Consider the following 22,375-nt stretch of genomic DNA (forward strand, 5'->3'; position numbering starts at 1 on the left):
ATCACTTAACATCTATCATATGTCCTTCATGATATTTAAATCTCAAAGAATCCTTAGATTCACTAGAACTTCCTTCACCCATAGGCTATTTGAGGATGAAGCTCCAACCTCCTTGCTTATTCGATGGCCGTGAGATTGGAAGGAGCTTGTGTGAGAAATAAAATACATATCAACCTATAAATACAAAAGAAGTTCTTCGAGATTGAGATACTAAAAGGTCAAGATATTGGAGAGTCGACGCGCTTGAAGGATGAGATACCCCGTAATCGATCCGCCCTAAAGAAGAGAATCAAGGACCAACTTGCTTTGAAGAAAAGAGCCAAGGCTAAGAAGAAAAAGCTCATAAGAGAGATTATATAGGCTCAAATAAGAGAATGAGCATCACTCCTATGGCTAAGGGAGATTTATATGGAGGGGATCGATCTCTCTTCTATCATATTAAAGATAGGTATTTTTTCGATCAAATTTGAAGAGACGCTAATTGATAAAGGACCACCTTAGAAGAAACCTACCATAGTTAGAGGCATAAGACAAAATATGCTTGAGGCATGTGAGTCAGTGAAACCCAAACCGTGTAGAAAGAAACTCATAATGATGGAAAGCATAAGGTAAAATATGCTCGAGGCACGTGAGTTGAGAAAACTCAACCTGTATAGGAAGAAACTCACCTTGATAGGAGGCCTGCACCAAAAAATACCCAAGATATGTGAGTTGGCAAAACCCGACCTGAGTAGGAAGAAACCCGTCGTGGCAGGAGAATAAGGTAAAATATGTTTAAGGTGCGTGGGTCAAGAAAATTCAACCCTATAGGAAAAAACCCATAATGACGGGAGACACAAGGTAAATATGCTTAATATGCATGAGTCGAAAAAACCTGACCCACATAGGAAAAAACCCACCATAATGGGAGGCATGAGACAAAATATGTCTGAGATGTATAAGTTGACAAAACTTGACTCGTGTATGAAGAAACTTATCACAACGGGATACACAAGGCATAATGTGCCCAATGTGCATACATAGAAAAAATTCATCCCACCCGAAGAGAGCCCTCAAAAGCACAAGTCAAATTAGATTAGGAAAGCTCAATCAATCTAAGTGAAGCTTGCTCGAGACATGGAGGTTGGGAAAACCTGACTCATTTGAAGCTAAAGGACAGGAGTCGACCATGATGGAGGAGTTAAGCACTAACCCCTCTTTGCTCGAGATAGGTAGGTCAGGCACTAACCTCCCCCCTTGCGTAAGACTAAGAGGTCGATGTCGACCACAGTGGAGGGGTGGGGTGCCAACCCCCTTTTCATTGGAGGCAAGTGGGTCAGGTGTCGATCTGCCTTGTTGACCACAAAGGAGGGGATGGGCACTGACCCCCTCTCCACTCGAGGCAGTCTAGTTATCATACATGAACTGCCTCATTACATGAGGCATGGAGGATGAGTTTCTAGTTCCTTTTTGGGTGTGCTTAAGGGACATTGGTGGGGAACCCTTGCTCCCCTCTCAAAGAAGTGATTAAAATAATGTAGAACCAACATGTAATATAGGTTAAACATTGTGCTTCATGACCCTCGCTAAAGAAACCCATAGCATGCCTTTGAGGGTGGACAAATAATATAAAAGATATTATTGATCAACCACAATCCAATACATATATTTCGCGTGACATTCAAGCTAAAACAAGACAAAATTTGTCCCTCACGAGTTTGCCCACATGGACATCGATCTAAGATATGTAGTTATGAGTTGTCTTCGTCCTTATCGCCTATGTAAAAATAAGCCAAATCGAGAATGTTAAAGGTAGTTAAAAACTATTCTTGAAAGATATTCTATATACTATGATTTCTTGACTATCAAGTATAAAAATTTACTTTGAACATAGTCAAAAGGTCACTTTTTATCATGAGCGATTGCATTCATTTACCTCAGGTTACTTACTTGGATGTTAGAGGAATTAATTCGGAAAGCCTCTCATGATCTTAGTTTTCATGTAGGTGGCACATCGAACGACCACCTCGAGAGCTTGACGTTTATATCTCGGAGGCATCTTAGACAATCTCTTGGAGCTTGATATTTTCACTTCGGAAGGCACCTACACATAGGTCTGAACCACGTCGGATTGATCTAAATGTTAACAATATCTTTCTATAATAATATTTTTTACATAAAAAGATTTATTCATCAATATGAAAAAATTTTATCGGTATTAACATGTAATATTAGATTGTATTGATTCAATCAGTCAATATTTTAATTAATTAAATTAATTATTTATTTTTTAAAAATATTAAACTAATTGCCAAAACCAGTATCAAATGGAGATTTATATATTTAATAATACATATATTCTGACATCAGACTCCACGCCATGACCTAATTAGCTAAATATTTTTTATTAGAAAGAGTCATAATCATACAGATTTGAAATGTGTAAAACTATGAATCAATCAATCAATCAAATAATCTAAATAAAATCATCTGTCATTGTCATTATCTTTGGACGTACCACTAATGGCGTATGTGTGCCTTAATTAATAATATCATATACACATAGTTCACTTTCATACTAAAATAAAAAAAAAACTGCATAATTAAGTTAACTTTATCCTAATAAAATTGATGTTACAGTCCAACTCCAAAATGACAAGTTGACCCAAATTAATTGCAACATACATTGACTTGGATGTGAAGCAAGTGAGATGGCCCAATTAAACTATTGTGAAGAGGCGGCCCCAAATAGCCCAAAATAATACCCTAAGTCAACGTAGACCAACAACCCAACACATCCCCCATTTCCTTATGCCTCATATGCTGCAAAAGGTGTCCGATACACACAAAGGGGAGAGAGAAAGAGAGTATAGTGGAGAAGCCCTCTCTCTCTCTCTCTCTCTCTCTCTCTCGGAGAAGGTGCCAGTTTCCTTGTTCTGGATCTGTTTATTGTTCTTAGTCCTTTAATTTGTAGCTCTCGATCTTCTACTGAGATCTCAGCTCTGGGAGAAGCCCTAGCCCGATAATTCGATGCAAAGGGGCTTCTTTTCTGTTGGTTGGCGTGGGGGTCCGTCCCTGCTTGGGATCCTCTTGAGTTAGGGTTTAGTGGCGGCCGGGGATGATGAGGGGATTCGAGGGGCAGGGAGGGGTTCCTGGGAGCCCTGGCCGCCCCCGTGACGGTCCCAGGGAGCTCGGCGATGCCGTCGCAGGTGAATTTTGTTTGTCTCTTTTATTTTCGTGTTTCTTGGCTTTTTTTGGGTGGATGATCACGTTGTCCGGTTGCAGTAGAAGTAGAGCTTAAATTTCTACTCTTTTTTTTTTTGGTGTTTACTGGGTCGGAATGGATGTTTGATTTCCATGCCACTGTTGGCTTTCCCCTACTTTGGAATGCGACTAGTTCGTTTCTCTGGTTTGCAAGGAGTAAATCACCTGTCTCAACTTGGATGAGGTTAATAATCCGCTTTAGATCTGTAGGACGATACCTGCAAGTGCCCTTTTTCGTCCTTATCTCTGTTTCTTTCTTGAATGGATGGTTGAAAAAGCTAATATCTTGCTGTTGTTGTGTTTTGTGAAGCTTCACCACAGCTTTTTGCCCTTAAGTCATTCTCGTCTTCGAGTTAGATCGTGGTTTTATTTTATATTGGTCACTGGAAGCTTCAGTTCTTTGCTGCTTTGATGCTTGGAAGTATAACGTTATCTCTTCCTGTATATTTAATTTGACCATGAGTTGTTTCCAATTCCACCTAGTTTACCCATTGCATCCTCTTGGTTTACTTTGTTGGTTTCTTGCTTGTGTCGTCGTTTTTGGCTTGCTGTCATGTGAATGATATTGGCCGTTAATCAAATAATCAGCATTTGTATTCCTTTTATTTGTTGTAACTTGGCTGGTTGCTACATTTGCTTCTTGTAGATAATGCCCTCTTCGATGCTTCACAATATGCATTCTTTGGCAAGGGGGTCATGGAGGAAGTTGAGTTAGGGTGTATAGAAGACAATGGCGGTGACAATGCTGGTTTTATTGGGATTGATGATGAGTACCATTTCTCTACCATTGGAGACAGAGAAGAGGTAATATCTTTTGGAGCACAAGAATGTTCATACCCTCATTCGTTCAATTTTTAATAATAAATTTAATATTCATGACAATTTTTTTCCTATTATTCTTTCATTGAAAGAGAAGGTGTTTTTCTTGGACACAACGTCTAAACTCTAAAAAAGTATCACCTTTCTCTTTTTTCTTTTTTTTTGCTTATATTGGGTCGAGTTTTGTGGTTTCCGTAGAATTCACAGAACTGAGATACTCAACTGTGGCGTCCAGTTGTTCCATCTCCTGGATAAAGAAATTTCTTCCTTCCTTATGGAGTTAATAAAAAATCATCTATGCTCTTATGATGTCTAATCCTGATTTTACCTTTTCTTAGACATATTACATAAATGGTCTTAGTTTATATTCTGATCATGTTTTTATTTTGTTCCATTTGCAGGCTGTAGTTTTAGACTCTCTCTCTGATGCTGATGACCTTGCTAGCACTTTTGCTAAGGTTGACTTTTTTCAATGTATAATTTACAATTGCCTTATAATTTTTTCATTTGCATGTATCATGATTGACAAATATCATTTTGTTTTATGTGATTGCTGTTATACCATGAAGTTTACTCAAAGATGTGGTTGTGTAAAAGAATTGTAAATAAGCTAAACTATTATAAATTTAGCTTTTTTGCTAACTGAAAAAAGGGTCGAAGTTTCAGTGCTCTCCGAAAGCCCTATCTAAGTCAAACTACGGTAAGCAGTTCGTTCTACTTGCTTGGGATTTCTGAAAGTCTTCCGGTTATTATTCGCCATCAGGTTCAGGTTTTTATCCTTTGCCCTCAAATCAGGTTAAGTTAGTCAAGGGAAGGGAAATCAGGACCATTTCAAATAAATAGGAGGAATGACAAAGACCTGGGTGGCTATCCAATGTGTGAGGTCTCTGCTTCTCGTTTGATGCCATGAATTCTCTGTCTGCCAATCCAAATCCCCGCCTTTATTCACGAATTAACTCATCCTTCGTTCGAGTTGAGAGAGAGAGACAGAACCTGTGTTCTCGTGCTTACATCACCATAAGTGAGTCTCTGCCGAAAGTGCGACTCCAAGGGATTTGCCTTTTTTTATTGATTCCTATGGGTTGGTGGTGGGGGGATCAATCAAATTCTTGATCAAGGCGTTCAACTATTGAAAGAAGGGATTCGGGAGCTCTCTCTCGCTCCTCTCGGTGATCAGATGTGACTATGCATTGCTTTTGGAAGGGCAGGGGAAGATCTGGAAATAAGCCCAATTTCACAGTATCTTGATATAATACAAACATATTTTAGATTTGTATGTTATTAAATTTTACTGTATTGAAGTTTAGTTTTGTCAGTGGTTTCCTGCTCAGGAGCTTCAACACATTTAGTTAATAATTGTCAGTAAGAGAAATGAAACTAAGATGGAAATCAATTTGGATGGAAAAAAAACTTCAAATCTACATAGAGTTGGTTATGAGACAGAAAGGAATAATGTGGATTCTTTTTGTGGGGTTGGAGCTTGGTTGTGCCAAGATGTTCTGTTTTCTAAAAATATATATTAATTTATAAGGGGTTTAACATTGTACATGTCAAGTAACTGGTTACATACTCTGTTATGGAACTAAATTTAGACTGCAAAATGCAGATATTGATTCCTTCTGTCTGAAATAGTTCACTTCTGTGCCAAAACATGCTCTGCTTTGGTTGTATTGGAAATAGAGATTCTTGCATAGATTTTAATGCCTCATGAGTTGGACCAACTAAGCTAATTTTTTAAGTGTTTTATAAATGTAGTTAGCCTTGGTACAACGGTAACAGGGTTCGAGTCATGGAAATAGTCTCTTTAAGTATTTAAAGGTAAGGTTGCAGATATTGACCCTCTTCAGACCCCGCATTGGCAAGAGCCTTGTGCATGGAGTATGCCCTTTTTATATAAATGTAGTTAGCCTAAAACTCAAGGAGTTGTACCACACATTAGGATTTATCGCAAACAAATGGCTTGCCTTGTCATTTTTTTTTTACCTTAAATATACTTATAAAATATTCATTTTATTTGTTCCTTAAATTATCCAGACTCCTAGTTGTAATGGTCTTTGGTGCCATCATAATTTCTGGCTAATGCCTCAAAAATCTTACTATTGTTCAGAGTTAAAGATATGCAGGCAGAATTCATTCTTTGAAGCACCTTTATTAATTGTCAAATAAGAGATCCTGTGTACAATAAACTATTACTTATGGCAGGATTTCTGCACAATATATTTGGTATTGGCAGATTCTTTTCCTGCTAGTATACTTTGATTTGTTTAATTTTTTCCTACTAGTATAGCTCATGGAATATTCTATTATTTGCTGATTTGATTTATCTCCATGTTTCTTTCCTAGATAATTCTGTTCAATTCTCGAACTAATAATTCAAGTCCTGAATGATCGAGATGTGCATCAAGTGAGGATGAATGTTCCTTTACTGCTTTCCTGTTTATTGATGAGAGCTTGTATGACTTTGAACTTGAAGTGCTAGCCTGTTGAGCATTAGACCAGCTGGTGTGTTTGTGTTGTTTGAGATATCCAAAATACCGAACTGCATTGCACTGTCTCTTCTATGAGATAGACTGCTGGCTCCAGAGTTTATGGAAGTTCATGTCATTCACATTTTTTATAACTTTTGTATCTGTTCTTTATGCTTTATCTTGTTTTCAGTGGATTTATGGGCTATGATGTCTCATTCCATTGATGTCCACTTTTCCAGTATAGTGACTAGTATGCTTTTTATTCACTTGTTACCTAAAATTTCTGTATTTTTTTATTCAGTTGAATAGGGTTGTAAATGACCCAAGGACTGCAGGAGTTATTGGTGATAGAGGATCTTCTTCTAGAGAAAGTGAGTGATTTTGTTTCGGTATCTTTATGGTATCCAGCATGGGTTTTGGAGTTCTTTCATTAGGCAATCAATGGGATGAATTTTGAATTTTTTTAAAATTTTTATGATAGTTTGTTTTGTTTGACAAGCATATATCCATTCACTAGAAAGAATGATAATAGAATTTTATGATAGCATGCTTAAGTTGATAAGCATACATCCCTTTACCAGTAAGAATGATAATAGTGATTATTTTTTCAATCAACTTGAATAAAGGTCGCACAAATGTCAAACGAAAAACATGACCATCCCTTTTTTGATTAAACATAAGAGCTATCTTACTGACTGAAAATTTTAAACATGCTTTTACAGTTGTTTTTGATGTACACATCTTTAATTCTAAAACCTTATAAATACTATCTTATGTCTATATTCATTGTAGTCTTGGCTAGCAGGACATTGCTTTTCAAAATTGTGCATCAGACGCAAACTAGAGTCTAGACATTCACATGGCTAGGGCTCTAGCGTAACCAGTTAGTGATATGATTCTGCTGCATCTTCTTGATCACTCCCATTCATATCTATATGAGTAGTTATATTTGGTGGGATAAGCTCTTGTGGTAAGCGACCGAGGTTTCAAATAATTATATTTTTTTCATTATTTTATATATTTTTTGGAATATAGAATGCCAAAACAGTATATTTTTCTTTTCTAGAGGAATAAAATAAATTTATAAGAAGAATCAATTTACTAAATTTAGATCCTGGTAACTTTAAAAGACATCTTTATAAAATCAAGTAATTAGCTTTTTCCAGTGGTTATCTGGGCAGGTTAGGATGGGCTTGACTGTGCCTGGATTTTTCCAGTTCTTGTTTGAGCTCGACCTAGCATGTTCCTTCAGGCCTAATCTTTTAACCAAGCCTAGCCTGAAACATCACACGGAGGACCAGGTTCCACCAACTTATGCCCGAAAGAAGAATTATGTAGTCATGGAAAATTGATAATTAGTGGAATATAATCCCACAAAAATGTTTGTAAAAGGGCTACCAGTCCGGTAGCTGCTCTAAGATTTTGTTCTTAACAGTTTTATAATATATACAAGTATTTATTAGATTTTCTTATACTTTTACATAAAATTTATATTTATTATATAAGATCACGCTGTGCTGAATTGGGATTGAAATACATCTTCCCATTCTGACCTGAACATGCCCCCTTGTCATTGATATTATTTTTTTCTTGGTCCAAAATATGATTTTTTTGTTCAGACCTGCTGATTTTCAGGTTGGATCTCCAGGCTTGAATGGTCCATACCAGTCTACAAGTAATTAGTATGTCATCGGTCAGAAAATTTTTGAAGACTCAACCTAGCCTTATTTAAAAGTTACTGTGGATTTTAGCAATCAAATCATGTTAGTTGGATCATTTACCTAACTTGTCCAATTGGCATTTTAGCAAACGAGAAATAGAAGCCCGCTGCCAAGATGGAATAGTGCAATAATTATTACCATCATAGACAATTTTATACAAGAAAAGGTGAACAAGTTGAACAATTTTCATGTTTCTATCATGATGAGGAGGACATGTTTCCTAACTAGTTTAGCTGATGGTATGATCCAACTCTCTCTTCAAGGCTAAAGTTTGTTAAAGCATTTTTATGTTGGGAAAAGAGTTTGCTTTATGTTCTGTGACTTTTATGTTCTGTGACTTTTCATTTTGCAATTTTCTTGAATTTGTGGTTTCCTTCTGGATCCTTTTGTCATATTTCTTCAGGTTCTCAGTGAAGATCTACAAGTTAATGTATCCATTTTTTCTCCTCTCATTGGGAAAAGAGTTTGCTTTCTATTTTTTCTTGTGGCACATTATATTTCAAAACTCCTTTTTGTTTCAGGTTCTTCAACTGTGGACTGGACACAGGAGGGAGACTATTTAAACTGGATTGATCAGCGAATATTAGATGCTGAAAATATTCAGGAAGGTAAAAGATGGTGGTCACAGCCACGCCCCTCATCATCTTTGCTTTCAGAATCCAAACCACTGTATAGAGCATCTTCGTACCCTCAACAGCAACAGCAGCAACAAGAACAGCAGCAGCAGCAGCAGCAATACGCTCGGGAATCAGTCTTCATGCCCAATTTATGTGTCACTTCCTACGCTCCACCTGGTGGACGATCTCAGCCGTTGATAAACCTTACTCGGCACTTAAGCATACCGTCTCTTAGTGCTGGGCCCCAGCTACCTGGCCCGAGTCTCGTGCCTTATTCTGATTCTCAACAACATTTGGGAGGATTAACTCATGGATTGCACTATGGTTCAGACATATCTCAGATTATTCCTCCTAGCCCTGGGATGAGTAGCCAGACAAACAACTATCTGCTGAACCGAGCAAGCCGATTATCGAGCGATGATATGTTTCCTAACTTGTTACGGCAACAATTATCTCTGCCAAGCAATTTGAGAGCTTCACAAATACTGTTGCAGCATCAACATCAGAAATTGCAACAGTTCCAGCCATCTCTTCCCCATTTCTCACACTTGCAGACTAGATTGAACCCTCATGGTTCCCCACCACAAATGAGGTACAAATTTGATCTGGCTATTCCCATGTTTGATACAAGAGACCATAGATTGAAAGCATCACAAAGAGGAAAACAGACCTTCCGATTTTCTCACCAGTCTTCAGATATGAAGAGTGATAATAAATGGCCACAGATTAGGTCCAAGTACATGTCGCCAGAAGAGATAGAAAACATTTTGAGAATTCAAAATGCAGCAACACACGCGAGTGATCCTTACGTAAATGACTACTACCACCAGGCTTGTCTTGCAAAAAAATCAACTGGAACTGGAAGGCTGAAGCACAATTTCTGCCCAATAGCTATAAAAGATCTGCCTTCTCGGTCACATGGTAATAATGAATCAGTTGATGCACTCAGGAAAGTTCCACTCTCTTCGGTTCGTAGACCTCAACCCCTTCATGAATTTGACACAACATCCTCGTCGGTCAATGGCACCCATGATCAGAAGTCTTCCATGAAGCCTCTTGAGCATGAGCCGATGTTTGCAGCTAGAATCACCATTGAAGATGGTATTTGTGTACTTCTCAATGTAGATGATATTGATAGGCTTTTGCAGTTCAACCCGCCGCAAGACGGTGGATCACAACTGAGACGGAGAAGGCAGGTTTTCCTGGAAGGGCTTGCGGCATCACTTAATCTCGTTGATCCACTTGGCTCCAATAAAGCTGGCCATTCAGTTGGACTCGGCCCAAAAGATGACATTGCTTTCCTTCGCATAGTCTCTCTTGCCAAAGGCCGAAAGTTCTTATCGCATTATCTTCAACTTCTCAACCCTGGAAGTGAGCTCATGCGAGTGGTATGCATGGCCATTTTCCGACACCTGAGGTTTTTATTTGGTGGTTTACCTTCAGATTCCAGTGCAGCCGAAACGATAACCAATCTCGCCAAGACTGTCTCTCTATGCATGAGTAAAATGGAATTGAATGCACTCGGTGCTTGCCTTGCAGCCATAGTCTGTTCGCCTGAACAACCACCTCTTCGCCCTGTTGGAAGTTCAGCCGGTGATGGGGCCACTGTTGTCGTAAAATCCATTCTTGACCGGGCAACCGATCTTCTGTCAGACCCTCAGGCTGCAAACAGTTGCAGCATATCTAACCGAACTCTGTGGCAGGCATCATTTGATGCTTTCTTTGGTCTCCTCACTAAATATTGTCTGAGTAAATATGACAGTATTCTTCAAATGTTACTTATTCAGGCACCAAACGATGCAGTCGTCGGATCTGAGGCAACCAGAGCTATAAGCAGGGAGATGCCTGTTGATCTGTTACGAGCGAGCCTGCCTCATACAGACGAGCATCAGCACAAGGTGTTGCTTGATTTTGCTCAGAGATTGATGCCTGTTACTGGCTTTAGTGCTCATGGAAGTGATAGTGGATCTGTGACTTATGAATCAGTTCCTGGTTGATGCCTCCGGAGAGACAAATCAGATGGCTCCGAACCATGTGTTAGGTCTGGTCTTCTTTTGTCACATATGTGGCTCTTCAATTAACTGAGCCATGTTGGCAACTCACTGAAAAGATGCACCATGGAACTTGTAAGATTCTGGTAAGCTTAGTATGTGGTTGTATTAGCTCTATGTATGCTAGAACAACGCTGTAAGTGGTGCCTGAAAGTCTTCTTATAGGGAGCTTAACATTGCTGCTCTTCGTTGGAATTCCATACAAACATATCTGTGATGAAGCATACAGGTTTATGTTACACGCACACACACATCCTCTCTTTTAGTGAAGGATTTGGGTGGTGCCTGCAACATGTTTCTTCTTTTAAGTCTTGTCATCAGCCAGATCACATCTGTTCTTGCATTTCTTCTTAACGTTCTCCAAATTCGACACTTTTTTTTCTTGGATGTAATTGTCAATGTTCTTGAAGTCCTCCTTGTGCTTATTTTGTGAGACCTAAAAGGCACGGCTTTATCCCAGACAGGCTTAATGGATCGTTTTTCTTTTAGGGTTTCGTGGTTCTTGAGGCATGAGGGCGCGCCGACTACCATCGTCTACGATTCTCTGGTAAGGACCCTCGGCGTCGGCATCATCCATGGAAATTTTCATCAAAGCTTGTAGATTTCGGAGAGATTGATGGCAAGGAAGGAGCACTGGAAGCAATGACGCAAGGCATCGGATTGCCGTTCTCCTTCCCAAGGGGGAATGCATTTTTCTCAGCCTGCCGTCACCATCCATCCGCCCGGTAATCTCTTCTTCTGTCTCGTCTTATGTCATGGGTTTTGACTTCGATTTGCCATTCCAACTCCGCCGTTTCACGTTTTCTCACATTTAGCATCACCGTAAACTCTCATCACCTACTTCTGATACGGCGGAAGCCATCTTCTCTGTTTGCCATTGCCAGAACATAGGAAGAAGCTTGTTGCGGTAGACCATGGAGGATGGAGCAGGTGTCAATCTAAACATGCACAGAATCAGGTCTATCAATCGTTACATCACTGGAAGCAATGACGCAAGGCATCGGATTGCCGTTCTCCTTCCCAAGGGGGAATGCATTTTTCTCAGCCTGCCGTCACCATCCATCCGCCCGGTAATCTCTTCTTCTGTCTCGTCTTATGTCATGGGTTTTGACTTCGATTTGCCATTCCAACTCCGCCGTTTCACGTTTTCTCACATTTAGCATCACCGTAAACTCTCATCACCTACTTCTGATACGGCGGAAGCCATCTTCTCTGTTTGCCATTGCCAGAACATAGGAAGAAGCTTGTTGCGGTAGACCATGGAGGATGGAGCAGGTGTCAATCTAAACATGCACAGAATCAGGTCTATCAATCGTTACATCACTGGAAGCAATGACGCAAGGCATCGGATTGCCGTTCTCCTTCCCAAGGGGGAATGCATTTTTCTCAGCCTGCCGTCACCATCCATCCGCCCGGTAATCTCTTCTTCTGTCTCGTCTTATGTCATGGGTTTTGACTTCGATTTGCCATTCCAACTCCGCCGTTTCACGTTTTCTCACATTTAGCATCACCGTAAACTCTCATCACCTACTTCTGATACGGCGGAAGCCATCTTCTCTGTTTGCCATTGCCAGAACATAGGAAGAAGCTTGTTGCGGTAGACCATGGAGGATGGAGCAGGTGTCAATCTAAACATGCACAGAATCAGGTCTATCAATCGTTACATCACTGGAAGCAATGACGCAAGGCATCGGATTGCCGTTCTCCTTCCCAAGGGGGAATGCATTTTTCTCAGCCTGCCGTCACCATCCATCCGCCCGGTAATCTCTTCTTCTGTCTCGTCTTATGTCATGGGTTTTGACTTCGATTTGCCATTCCAACTCCGCCGTTTCACGTTTTCTCACATTTAGCATCACCGTAAACTCTCATCACCTACTTCTGATACGGCGGAAGCCATCTTCTCTGTTTGCCATTGCCAGAACATAGGAAGAAGCTTGTTGCGGTAGACCATGGAGGATGGAGCAGGTGTCAATCTAAACATGCACAGAATCAGGTCTATCAATCGTTACATCACTGCACCCTTCCCTTCCTTATGGTAGGCAGGTAGGTTGGTTCTCTCCAACAACACGGACTTCTCATGTTTCGCACTGCATGTCGTGCAAGGAATTGCAAGAAACCAAAGCAACAGCAGTGACAGAGACTTGGATCGGACTATACAACATGAACATAGAGTGGATCACACTCATCCGTCTCATAACCCAAGTCATCAGCTAACTTTGATCCCTCGTACTCGAAAGCTTCGAGTCCTGAAGCCTTGTGCAGTATCTCTTCATCTGCTTCGAAGCCGATGCAGTCGGTCACGCTCAGCTTCTCCAGCTCTCTGCTGCCGCTCAGAATCGCCAACAACTTTTCCTTGGGCAAATACGAGTCGTGGAGGCGCAGATTCTTGATCCTTGGAAGGTAATCGACGATTGCAGATACGTCCTCGATCTTGATAGACCCGGACATTGCAAGCCCGGAGAATCGCTTGCAGTTGAGGCTGATCTGCTTTACCAGTTCCAAGAAGGAAGATGGCTTCGACTCCATTTCCAGTCTCTCGAGTTCCTTCCACTTCCCCACGATCTCCGGGATGTGCGTCTCCTCCGCCGACAGTAGCCTAGGAAGAACAACCACCTTCAACCTCAGGCATCTGTCAGCAATTCATCTCATTATATGTTTGTTTCTTGTAGGCAGCAGCAGAAGAAGAAGAAGAAGAAGAAGAAGAGGAGTGCGTACGCGTCGGAAGCGTAGACCAGATCTCGCAGGGAGGCACCGAAGACGCGAGGGAAGCGGAGCTCGCGCGCGGTGCCTTTGCTGCGGGCGGCGGCGAGCTTGAGCAGCCCCGTGAAGGACGGACGGCGTACGGAGAGCCGCGCCGCCAGGCTCTTGGAGAGATCGCTCCATGGCATGAAGTCCATGCCCCGGAAATCGAGCACTCTCCAGCAGAGGGGGTCGAGGGAGGCTTTGCGCCACGACCGGCACACCGATGGCGCGGCCACCGTCAAGTCCACCAGGCTCAGCCGCCGGAAGATGTTGACGAGGCAGTCCTCCTCCATCTCCTCCCATCTCCTCCCCTCCATCTCCAGTCGCCACGATGAGACGGTCGATTGGAGTTCTTAGAAGAAGCAGCCACCAGCTTTGCGGGATAAAGACGGAGGAAGAATGGAATGGTCAAAGGGAATGACGTTGGACTGTTGACAGGAATTCCACGCTGGCTGCGTTCCAGAGAGCCTTCTTTCTCTCTCTCTCTCTCTCTCTCTCTCTTCTCATCCATCGTCAAAGTCATAATATTTCTAATTGGCTAATAGACATATTGATAATCTCTGACTCAACTGGGCCAGGTTGGGTTGATACACTCTATTATCTTTAGTTGATCCATGGATTCGATCCAGGTCAGGTTGGGTTGAGATTGGCAAATCCACCTCCCAAAGGTGCCGATCGTTAGTAGTCAGAAACATGAAAGTTTGTATCACCCACATAGAAATTTGATAGAAGATGATAATCGAGACAAGTATAGAATGATGTACGTGCATTCTTAATCAATTTATGATTTTGAGAATTAATCATATATTTGAGTGATTAATTTGATTACGTAATTTAAGTATATGATTAGGAAAAATCTCTTCTCGAACATATGTATAAATATATATTATCTCAATAAAATTAATTCCTTTCATGATATATTCATTTATTTTATATAGTATCAGAGTTTCAACTCTTTCCCTTCTATTCTTCTCTTATTATTCATTCAAGTTTCGTTGATGTTGCTTTGCTTGCTACTCAGTTCCTCTATTTGGAAAGATCCACCAGTGTCGCACTATCAGGGATCAAGCTTCGTTTTCTCACTGACTTGTGACACCATTTTTTCTCGCTAGACTACCTTGATATGTAAATCTTAGATCTCATATGTTAGATCTACATATCTAAGATCTCTTGGAATCGATGCAAGAGTCAGAGATAACACCCCGATTGATGTTGGCTTTATTAGTTGTAGTCACACTTGTCGAACAACGAGCCCCTCTGCTATCGCTCCCCCCTTCCATCACTCGCCTCCCTCCATCGTTGTCTGTTATGCTCATAGACTAACGCTTACCCCTCCATTACCGTCAGTTATGCTCATAACAAGCGTAGTCATTGACCCACTATCGCCTCCGTCCCTAAAGGACAACACCTCCCACTCCGTCATTGTTGGCTCTACTAAGTTACAGATGCAATCACCATCTGTGTGACTCTATCGCAGCCATCGGGGTGCCACTATCGCAAGAAGAACGACTGTGATCGGGAGAGAATAGATATGCTCTATAATAGATATGCTTCACCTTGCAAATTTGATCTGTTCCATGATAATATTGATCATAGATTAGATCTACCTCCTTTGACAATCCTCCACCATTGCTCAGCTCTAATTGACGGATAACAAAGTAGATCGTTTATGAACCTCCTCTGTTTAAATTTACTTGGTGAGCATTCATATTGTAAGTAACCAACCAACATCCATGTCTTCTTCCTCCTCATCTAACGCCTAAATTATTGTTTTATTAAGAAATAATAGCTCATTTAAACCTATAGGACTTATATTCATCAATGCAGCAACTCTAATCCCCTTCAAACTATCCAAAGCTGACAACAATATATCTTGATGAGCATAATTCACTAATCTCCTTTTTGGATATGATTTTTTAGATTACATCGATGACTCTCTTCGTTGCTCACCAGAAAAAAATAAAAATAACAGGAGAACCTATCCCAATGCCAAATTCTAATAACAAGTTATGGCTATGATAAGATCATCTTATTCTATAAGCAATTTAAGCCTCAATTGTTGACTCCATAACACCACTAATCTCTTCGTGTAGCATTACAGTAAAAATATGGTCAAAGTTATAAATCACCATTGTTAATCACTCTAGCACTTTGTATACTAAGTCTTTTATCTATTTTGATGAAAATAATAAGAGAGATAAGTGCTATTATTGATTATATGCAAAATTTAAAAGTTACTACAGATGACTTGGCTTTAATAGGTCATCATGTGAGTGATGAAGAAGTCATTGTTTATACTCTCAATAGCCTAGGAGACAAATATAAGGAATTAATTATAGTAATTTGGGCATGTGTCTCACTAATATCATTTGAAGAACTGTATGATAAGTTAATTGATCATGAAACACATCTAGAGTTTGACGAGACTAACTATCACAGCTCAATTCAGTTAAAAATCCAAAAGAAAAAACAATCAAAATAATAAAAACTTCAATAAAGGATCAAAAAAGATGGCTCCTAAACACATGAGTAACGCGTAGAGTCAACATTCTCCATTAGACTATCAACCCTCTAATTATTGTAGCAACTTCAATCCAAATAACCCAAGAAATAACTTCAACTATAAGTATCAATAGCTCTAGCATCTCAATAATAATAATCAACGTAAAGTCATATATTGGACACATAACAAAAGAATAAAATCTAGATTACTAGTACTAGTTCAATAATACTTAATTCACACACTAATACTTTTACACTAGATGTTGTTTTATGTACACTTCATAAATAAAAAGAAATCTTATTGTTATTTCTTAATTTTGTAAAAAAAATAACACCTCTATTGAGTTCTTTCTTAACTCGTTTTTTTAAAGGATTTGAGTACGGGGTTGTTCTTGGTTCGAGGCTAGAATAAAAATATCTATGAGTGATCGTCAACTTCACAAATCACCCAACCAACTGCTCTTACCTTAATTGATGCTCTAATTGATATATGGCATCATCGTCTTGATCATCTATCACCTTTCATTCAATGATAAATACTTTTTTGTTACTTTTTTCTAGTTTTCAAATCAAGTAAAACGGTAACTCATTGTAATGCTTACCTTAATAATAAAAGCCACTAAGTATCTTTTGGAATTTTTTTCATATATTGTTCTAAATCATTTAAAATTATTTATATCGATTTTTGGAGTCCTACACTTATCATTTCTTTTGATAATTTTAGATTTTATATCATTTTCATATATTACTTTGCTAAATATACATGATTTTACCCTCTCAAATATAAATCTAAGTTACTATAATCTTTACTCATCTTAGAAATATGGTTAAGAACTTCTTTCAATCTATCATAAAAATAATTTATTCTGATGGAGGAAACTCTAACAACTTATCTCTTATTTTATGATATATAATATCTCAAGTTACCACCGCTCACACATGAACTAGTAAACTTTATTGAATGAAAGTATCGACATATAGTTGAAAATGATTTCACTCTTTTATACTAAGCTTCGATACCACTAATTTTTTGGTCAATAGTCTTTTAAATTATAGTTTACCTTATTAACTGCATGCTAATTCCAATCATACAATACCAATTATCATTTGAAAAAATATTTTATAAAATTTTAAATCTTTAGAAACTTAAAGTATTTGATTGTTTATGTTGTCCTTAGCTATAACCCTATATTACACAAAAGTTAACACCAAGATCGAAGCCTTGCATCTTCATTAGGTACTCTCTTGACAATAATACTTTTTGATGCTATGATCCTCAAACTTAAAAGATCTTTGTATTACGTTATGTTATTTTTGTTGAGTCCGTATTTTTATTCTAAACTCACATAGCTTTAGTAATATGAGCCACTATAATAACCATATACCATTGGATTCATATGAATATACCTCAAACCCCTCTTAAAGACACCTCTCATCACATTAGCTTGTAGTTCTCCTTTAGACCAGTACTCCCTTATCACTCTAGTTTAGCAGCATCTCACCCTCTACGCAACTTCTCCATCTTCTTCTCCACTAACTTGCAATGCCCGATGAAGTAACATTCTCGGCACCACAAATAATGTCTTTGTCCTCTCCTCGACCAAGCGACACTGAAGTGTATCAGCTTGATCAAGTATGCATCAGTAACTCTTTACTAATTCTTATACCTTTAACATAGCCTAATAATACCACCGAGCATGAACATTATATGACAAAATACTTAAAAAATGATATCTTCAAACCACGTCAAAATTTTGACCTCCATGCTACAACAAACTCTCCCCCGAACCTACTAAACCCACAACCACCACACAAGCATAAAAATCTCTATACTATGGCAAAGCCATGTGTGAAGAATATGATATTCTAATCTATAATATCTTATGGACTCTTGTATCATTTTATTACACACAAAATATCATCAGGTGTAAGTGGATCTTTCAAATTAAGCAAAACCCAAATGAAATCCTTTGTAAGATACTAAACACGTTTAGTGACCAAAAGGTTTCACCAACAACCAAAAATTGATTTCATAGAAATATTAAGTCCAGTTGTTAGACCGACGATAATCTAATTTATCCTGAGTTTGATTTTCACTCAAAGTTGACATATATGCCAACTTGATATTAACAATACTTTTGTATAAGGGACCTTAACCGAAGATGTCTTTATACAATAATCTCCTAACTTCATCCAGCTTCAATATCTAAATCATATTTATAAACTACAAAAAACTATTTATGAATTTCACTAAGCTCCAAGAGCCTAGTAAACTAAACTTGGCTCGTTTTTTACGTTAGCTAACTTCGTCAATTCTAAGCCTGACATATCTTTATTTCTACGATAACAAAAGGGAAGTATTATATATCTACTAATTTATGTAGATGATAGTATCATCACAAGGCAATAATTCTATGAAGATCAAATAATTTCTTAAGTAATTGACAGATCGATTCTTCATCAAAGATCTAGGAACCTTATACTATTTTCTAAGAGTGGAAACAGAGTTTATATTTTCTAAACTTTTTTTATATCAAGAGAAATATATTCAATATCTATTATTAAAGATGAATATGTAAAATAACAAAGAAGTCGCTACCCTATACTCCATTACCGAATTACTCAAATTATATAATGATAGCCCAACTATGGATCGTATATAATATCGATAAGTATTTGGTTTCTTACAATATTTATCACTTATATGTCCAGATATCTCATTTGCCGTCAACAAACTATCATAATTTATACGTTGACCCTTCACCACGCATTAATTTGTACTAAAACATATCATATGGTATCTAAAATGGAATCATAATTATGGACTTCTTGGTAAACACTCATTACTTCATCTTTATGCTTTCGTCGATGATAATTGGGCAGGAAACACTAATGATAGAACATCTACGTCAGTCTACATTATCTTTCCTAGAGCAAATCTAATCTATTAGAGTTTCAAGAAACATAATATAGTAGTAAGATCCACCATTAATGCTGAATGACGAGTCATTGCCACCATCGCTGTAGAATTCAATTGGGTCACCAATTTGCTATACGAATTTGACATTAACTCTCAATCTGCTCATATAATATATTGTGATAATATCAATGTCACATACCTATATACCAATTTGGTGTTCCACTCACGCATGAAATATATTATTATCGACTTTTACTTTATTAGACATGAAGTTATCATATATCAATTACATGTTTCTCACATCGATACTTCTAACTAAGTAGCAGACTCTTTCACAAAACTTCTGGCTCGTAAAATATTTCAATTACATTGGATCAAGATTGACATTCTTGATATGAGTTTAATTTTACGAGGGTATAATAAAAGATAATGATAGAGACAAATATGCAATAACATCCTTGTAACCTCGATCAAAGGATCAATCGCATATTTAAATGATTGATTTGATTATGTAATTTGAGTACATGATTAAAATATCTCTTCCTTAAAATCTATATAAATAAAAATTATCTCAATGAATAAATTAATCTCTTTTACAGTATATTCCTCTATTCTACAAAATCAACTAAAGCTAATAGGTAATTTAGTATCTGTGTAATTGGAACAATAAGAGGCTAAAAACCAGCATACAGAACGACTCCACCTGTAACTTTTCTGTAGCGAACACTGCAGTCGATGTGCTCAAACTCTCGAGCGATGAAGGCATGCCGAGTGCGTGCATGAAGCTCCCTTCATCCCTGCTGCATGCACCTGTGCACGCTCTTTACTGGTGAAGGCATGAACTGCTGCCACCTACCATGCATCTCACCTACTACATACCCAGCCCAGCCATTCCTCCTCGTATATAGAAACCTCCTCCCTCGTTCTTACAGCACCATCGCAAACTTCTTTCAGCTTTCGTTTTACCTAGTGGATCCAAACCTCTGCTGCGTTGTCGTTTTCCATCTCCTGCTGCTGCACTCATGCGCTCGACGGCTTCAAGATGTCGATTTCGTGGAGGCGGCGGACGCTGTTCCGGCCCTGGAACCGGTGCCACCACCGGGAGACTCGCCGAACTGGAGCTCCGGAGCACTAAACGCTGCAGAGGAGTAGGAAGCTTTGCTGCACCTCAATGACTGGTACTCCCAGCCATAGATGCACGACACCAAAGCTCCATTTTATATTTCTTTCTCCGGTAGAATAACGTGTGATAATCTAATACATCTCTTGTTGATGTGACAGATATCACAGCAAGCAATGATGCGCTAAATCCACCATGTCGCTGAACAGTGAGCGAAGTCATAAACTTTTGTGACGATAATATGTGGTATATTTATATAGGTATATCCATGAGATTAGGTTTTGGGGTTACTTTTAGTTGGATCTTACTAGATTAAATCACAGCAGGAATAACTCATGCCAATTCTTAACCTTATCCGTTTACTAAATAGAATCTTTGCAAGGATGGAAATCAAAACTAATTTAGTTATTATTTGAAGCTCTAAGAAACATTGAATACTTTATGATGACTCATTATGTGATTATAATCTGAAGAATTATAGTCATATTTCGGGTGATATATATGAATGATATCATTTAAAAGAATATATACCGTACACCAAATTATACAATTTCTTCATCATCGCGAATCTTGATGTCGGCAGACGGATGTGATGGTGTTGGAGCTCACCGGGCCACCATACAAATGCCCACTAAAGATGGGACCTACGAAAGCTTGACTTTTCTTTGACCCGAGTCCTGCACGTAACTAGCGGACGCCGGGAACGTGCACTGTCTCTGCTCCCACGTGGAGGCCGCGCGCCGCAGCGATCCTCCATGTGCCAGCCTCGAACTTCCGGGTCCCACGGCCACGTAGGACGAACGTGCGAAGGAGAACACACCACCGCGGCGACGTACCCTCCCCCTTACCCTTCTCCTCGATAGCAATTGGGGCGGTCGAGCACAGGAAGTGAAACGCCGCTTATAAATACCAGCCTCAGTGCTTCTCCTCTTCTCACTCCGAAACCTCCACCACACGCTTCCATTGTTCTCGTTGATTTCTTGGCTGCAATGGCTGTCGTCACCACCGAGAGGACCCTGGTCCCAGCTGGCCGGCTCGTCGCCATGGTGAAGGACGCAGCCTTACGCAGTATGGAGCAACGAGAGGATGGTGGCGACAATGATGACGACGACGACGACGACAACGATGTGGCACCAGCTGCCTGATGACATCGAGTAAAGAAAGAGTCCATATTATGTATGTCGAGAGCTGGTGTATTCTCTTTGTGGGCTTCACTGGAGTGTGAGGATAGTGTGGTACGGTCGTGAGATCCAATGAGTATATCGATTTGGTTCTTGTGATATGATTGGGCCTAAAAAGAGCAACCTTTGTTCATGCTGAGCTCGTGTATACTCTTGCAGTTGATTCCTCATCACAAGAAGCTACTTGTGTTCTTCAGTGACATAGAAACCAAAACTAAGACTGCATCATCGCTCCTGCATGCGTGTTTATACATTGGGATGATATATAAATTGGATTTACAAATGTCTTGCTAATATTTTTATAAATTAAATATTGATACATGAATCATAGTACAATAAATGTCTGATAAAATTAGACATATAAGATTGTAATAATAATAAATATGAAATGATAACTTTGTATTCGTTATATATGTTCTAATCATCAATCAATATATGATTTGAGATTTAATCATCATGATATATGCAGAGTGAAATCTTTCCCTCACATCTCTTTCATAATAAATTCTTCATTACATTAGAGCTATTTTACCTTAAGCAAGTATAGGCCTTTCTCTCTTTAGCGAACTACCATCTCCTCTATTCTCCGTTGCAAAGTTATCCTCTATTCTTCCCGGTTATAGATCAAACTATCATAGAGTCATCCTTTATTCATCTCAATCGTAGATCCAACGATCAGGATCTCTAAAGTCTTATCGTAAAAAGAAGAAGAGAAAGGGGATGATCACTTCGAGGGGATCGACCTCTTTGATCGCTTCGAGAGGATCGACCCTCCTTGATCGTTTTGAGGGGATCGGCCTCCTAGGGTTTGTCAAAAGACATAATAAGTTAAACTAAACAGACTTAATAAATATGTAGAAAATAAATATACAGAAAATAAAAGGATCCTATCTATCTATGCTACTTGTCAATAGCTTCTTTGCAACAACAACAATGGCTCCTCCTTACTGACTCACTCCATTCCTTGTTGATATGCTCTACAACAGATTTG

General features: G+C 39.0%; 2 protein-coding genes and 1 long non-coding RNA gene across 5 annotated transcripts; 2 read left to right on the forward strand and 1 right to left on the reverse strand.

Moving 5' to 3' along the window:
• Positions 1 to 2,803: 2,803 nt before the first annotated feature.
• LOC135672911 (protein PAT1 homolog 1-like) lies at positions 2,804 to 14,409 on the forward strand. Of its 3 annotated transcripts, none has more exons than XR_010513164.1 (11): positions 2,804 to 3,188; positions 3,890 to 4,047; positions 4,464 to 4,520; positions 6,832 to 6,901; positions 8,773 to 11,005; positions 11,409 to 11,644; positions 11,804 to 11,989; positions 12,149 to 12,334; positions 12,494 to 12,679; positions 12,839 to 13,490; positions 13,589 to 14,409. XR_010513164.1 is itself a non-coding variant. In XM_065181396.1 (5 exons), the coding sequence occupies exons 1-5, from the start codon at positions 3,098 to 3,100 to the stop codon at positions 10,863 to 10,865; spliced, it is 2,469 nt and encodes an 822-aa protein (XP_065037468.1). In that variant the 5' UTR covers positions 2,804 to 3,097; the 3' UTR covers positions 10,866 to 11,114. The 3 variants fall into 3 exon arrangements, 1 of the variants encoding a protein (XP_065037468.1); XR_010513165.1 differs by having other exon boundaries at positions 12,839 to 13,319; XM_065181396.1 differs by lacking the exons at positions 11,409 to 11,644; positions 11,804 to 11,989; positions 12,149 to 12,334; ... (1 more) ...; positions 12,839 to 13,490; positions 13,589 to 14,409 and having other exon boundaries at positions 8,773 to 11,114.
• Positions 12,888 to 13,978, reverse strand: LOC135672912 (F-box/LRR-repeat protein At3g48880-like). Its single transcript, XM_065181397.1, has 2 exons — positions 13,635 to 13,978; positions 12,888 to 13,548 (listed from the first exon to the last, which is right to left on the reverse strand). The coding sequence occupies exons 1-2, from the start codon at positions 13,976 to 13,978 to the stop codon at positions 13,071 to 13,073; spliced, it is 822 nt and encodes a 273-aa protein (XP_065037469.1). The 3' UTR covers positions 12,888 to 13,070.
• Positions 14,410 to 19,746: 5,337 nt separating the features above from the next.
• LOC135674892 (uncharacterized) lies at positions 19,747 to 21,517 on the forward strand. The gene is made up of 2 exons (XR_010513763.1): positions 19,747 to 20,261; positions 20,365 to 21,517. It is a non-coding gene; the product is annotated as an uncharacterized LOC135674892 (long non-coding RNA).
• The last annotated feature ends 858 nt before the right edge of the window (positions 21,518 to 22,375 follow it).

Source organism: Musa acuminata, chromosome BXJ1-5, assembly GCF_036884655.1.
Source record: "Musa acuminata AAA Group cultivar baxijiao chromosome BXJ1-5, Cavendish_Baxijiao_AAA, whole genome shotgun sequence".
NCBI lineage: Eukaryota > Viridiplantae > Streptophyta > Magnoliopsida > Zingiberales > Musaceae > Musa > Musa acuminata.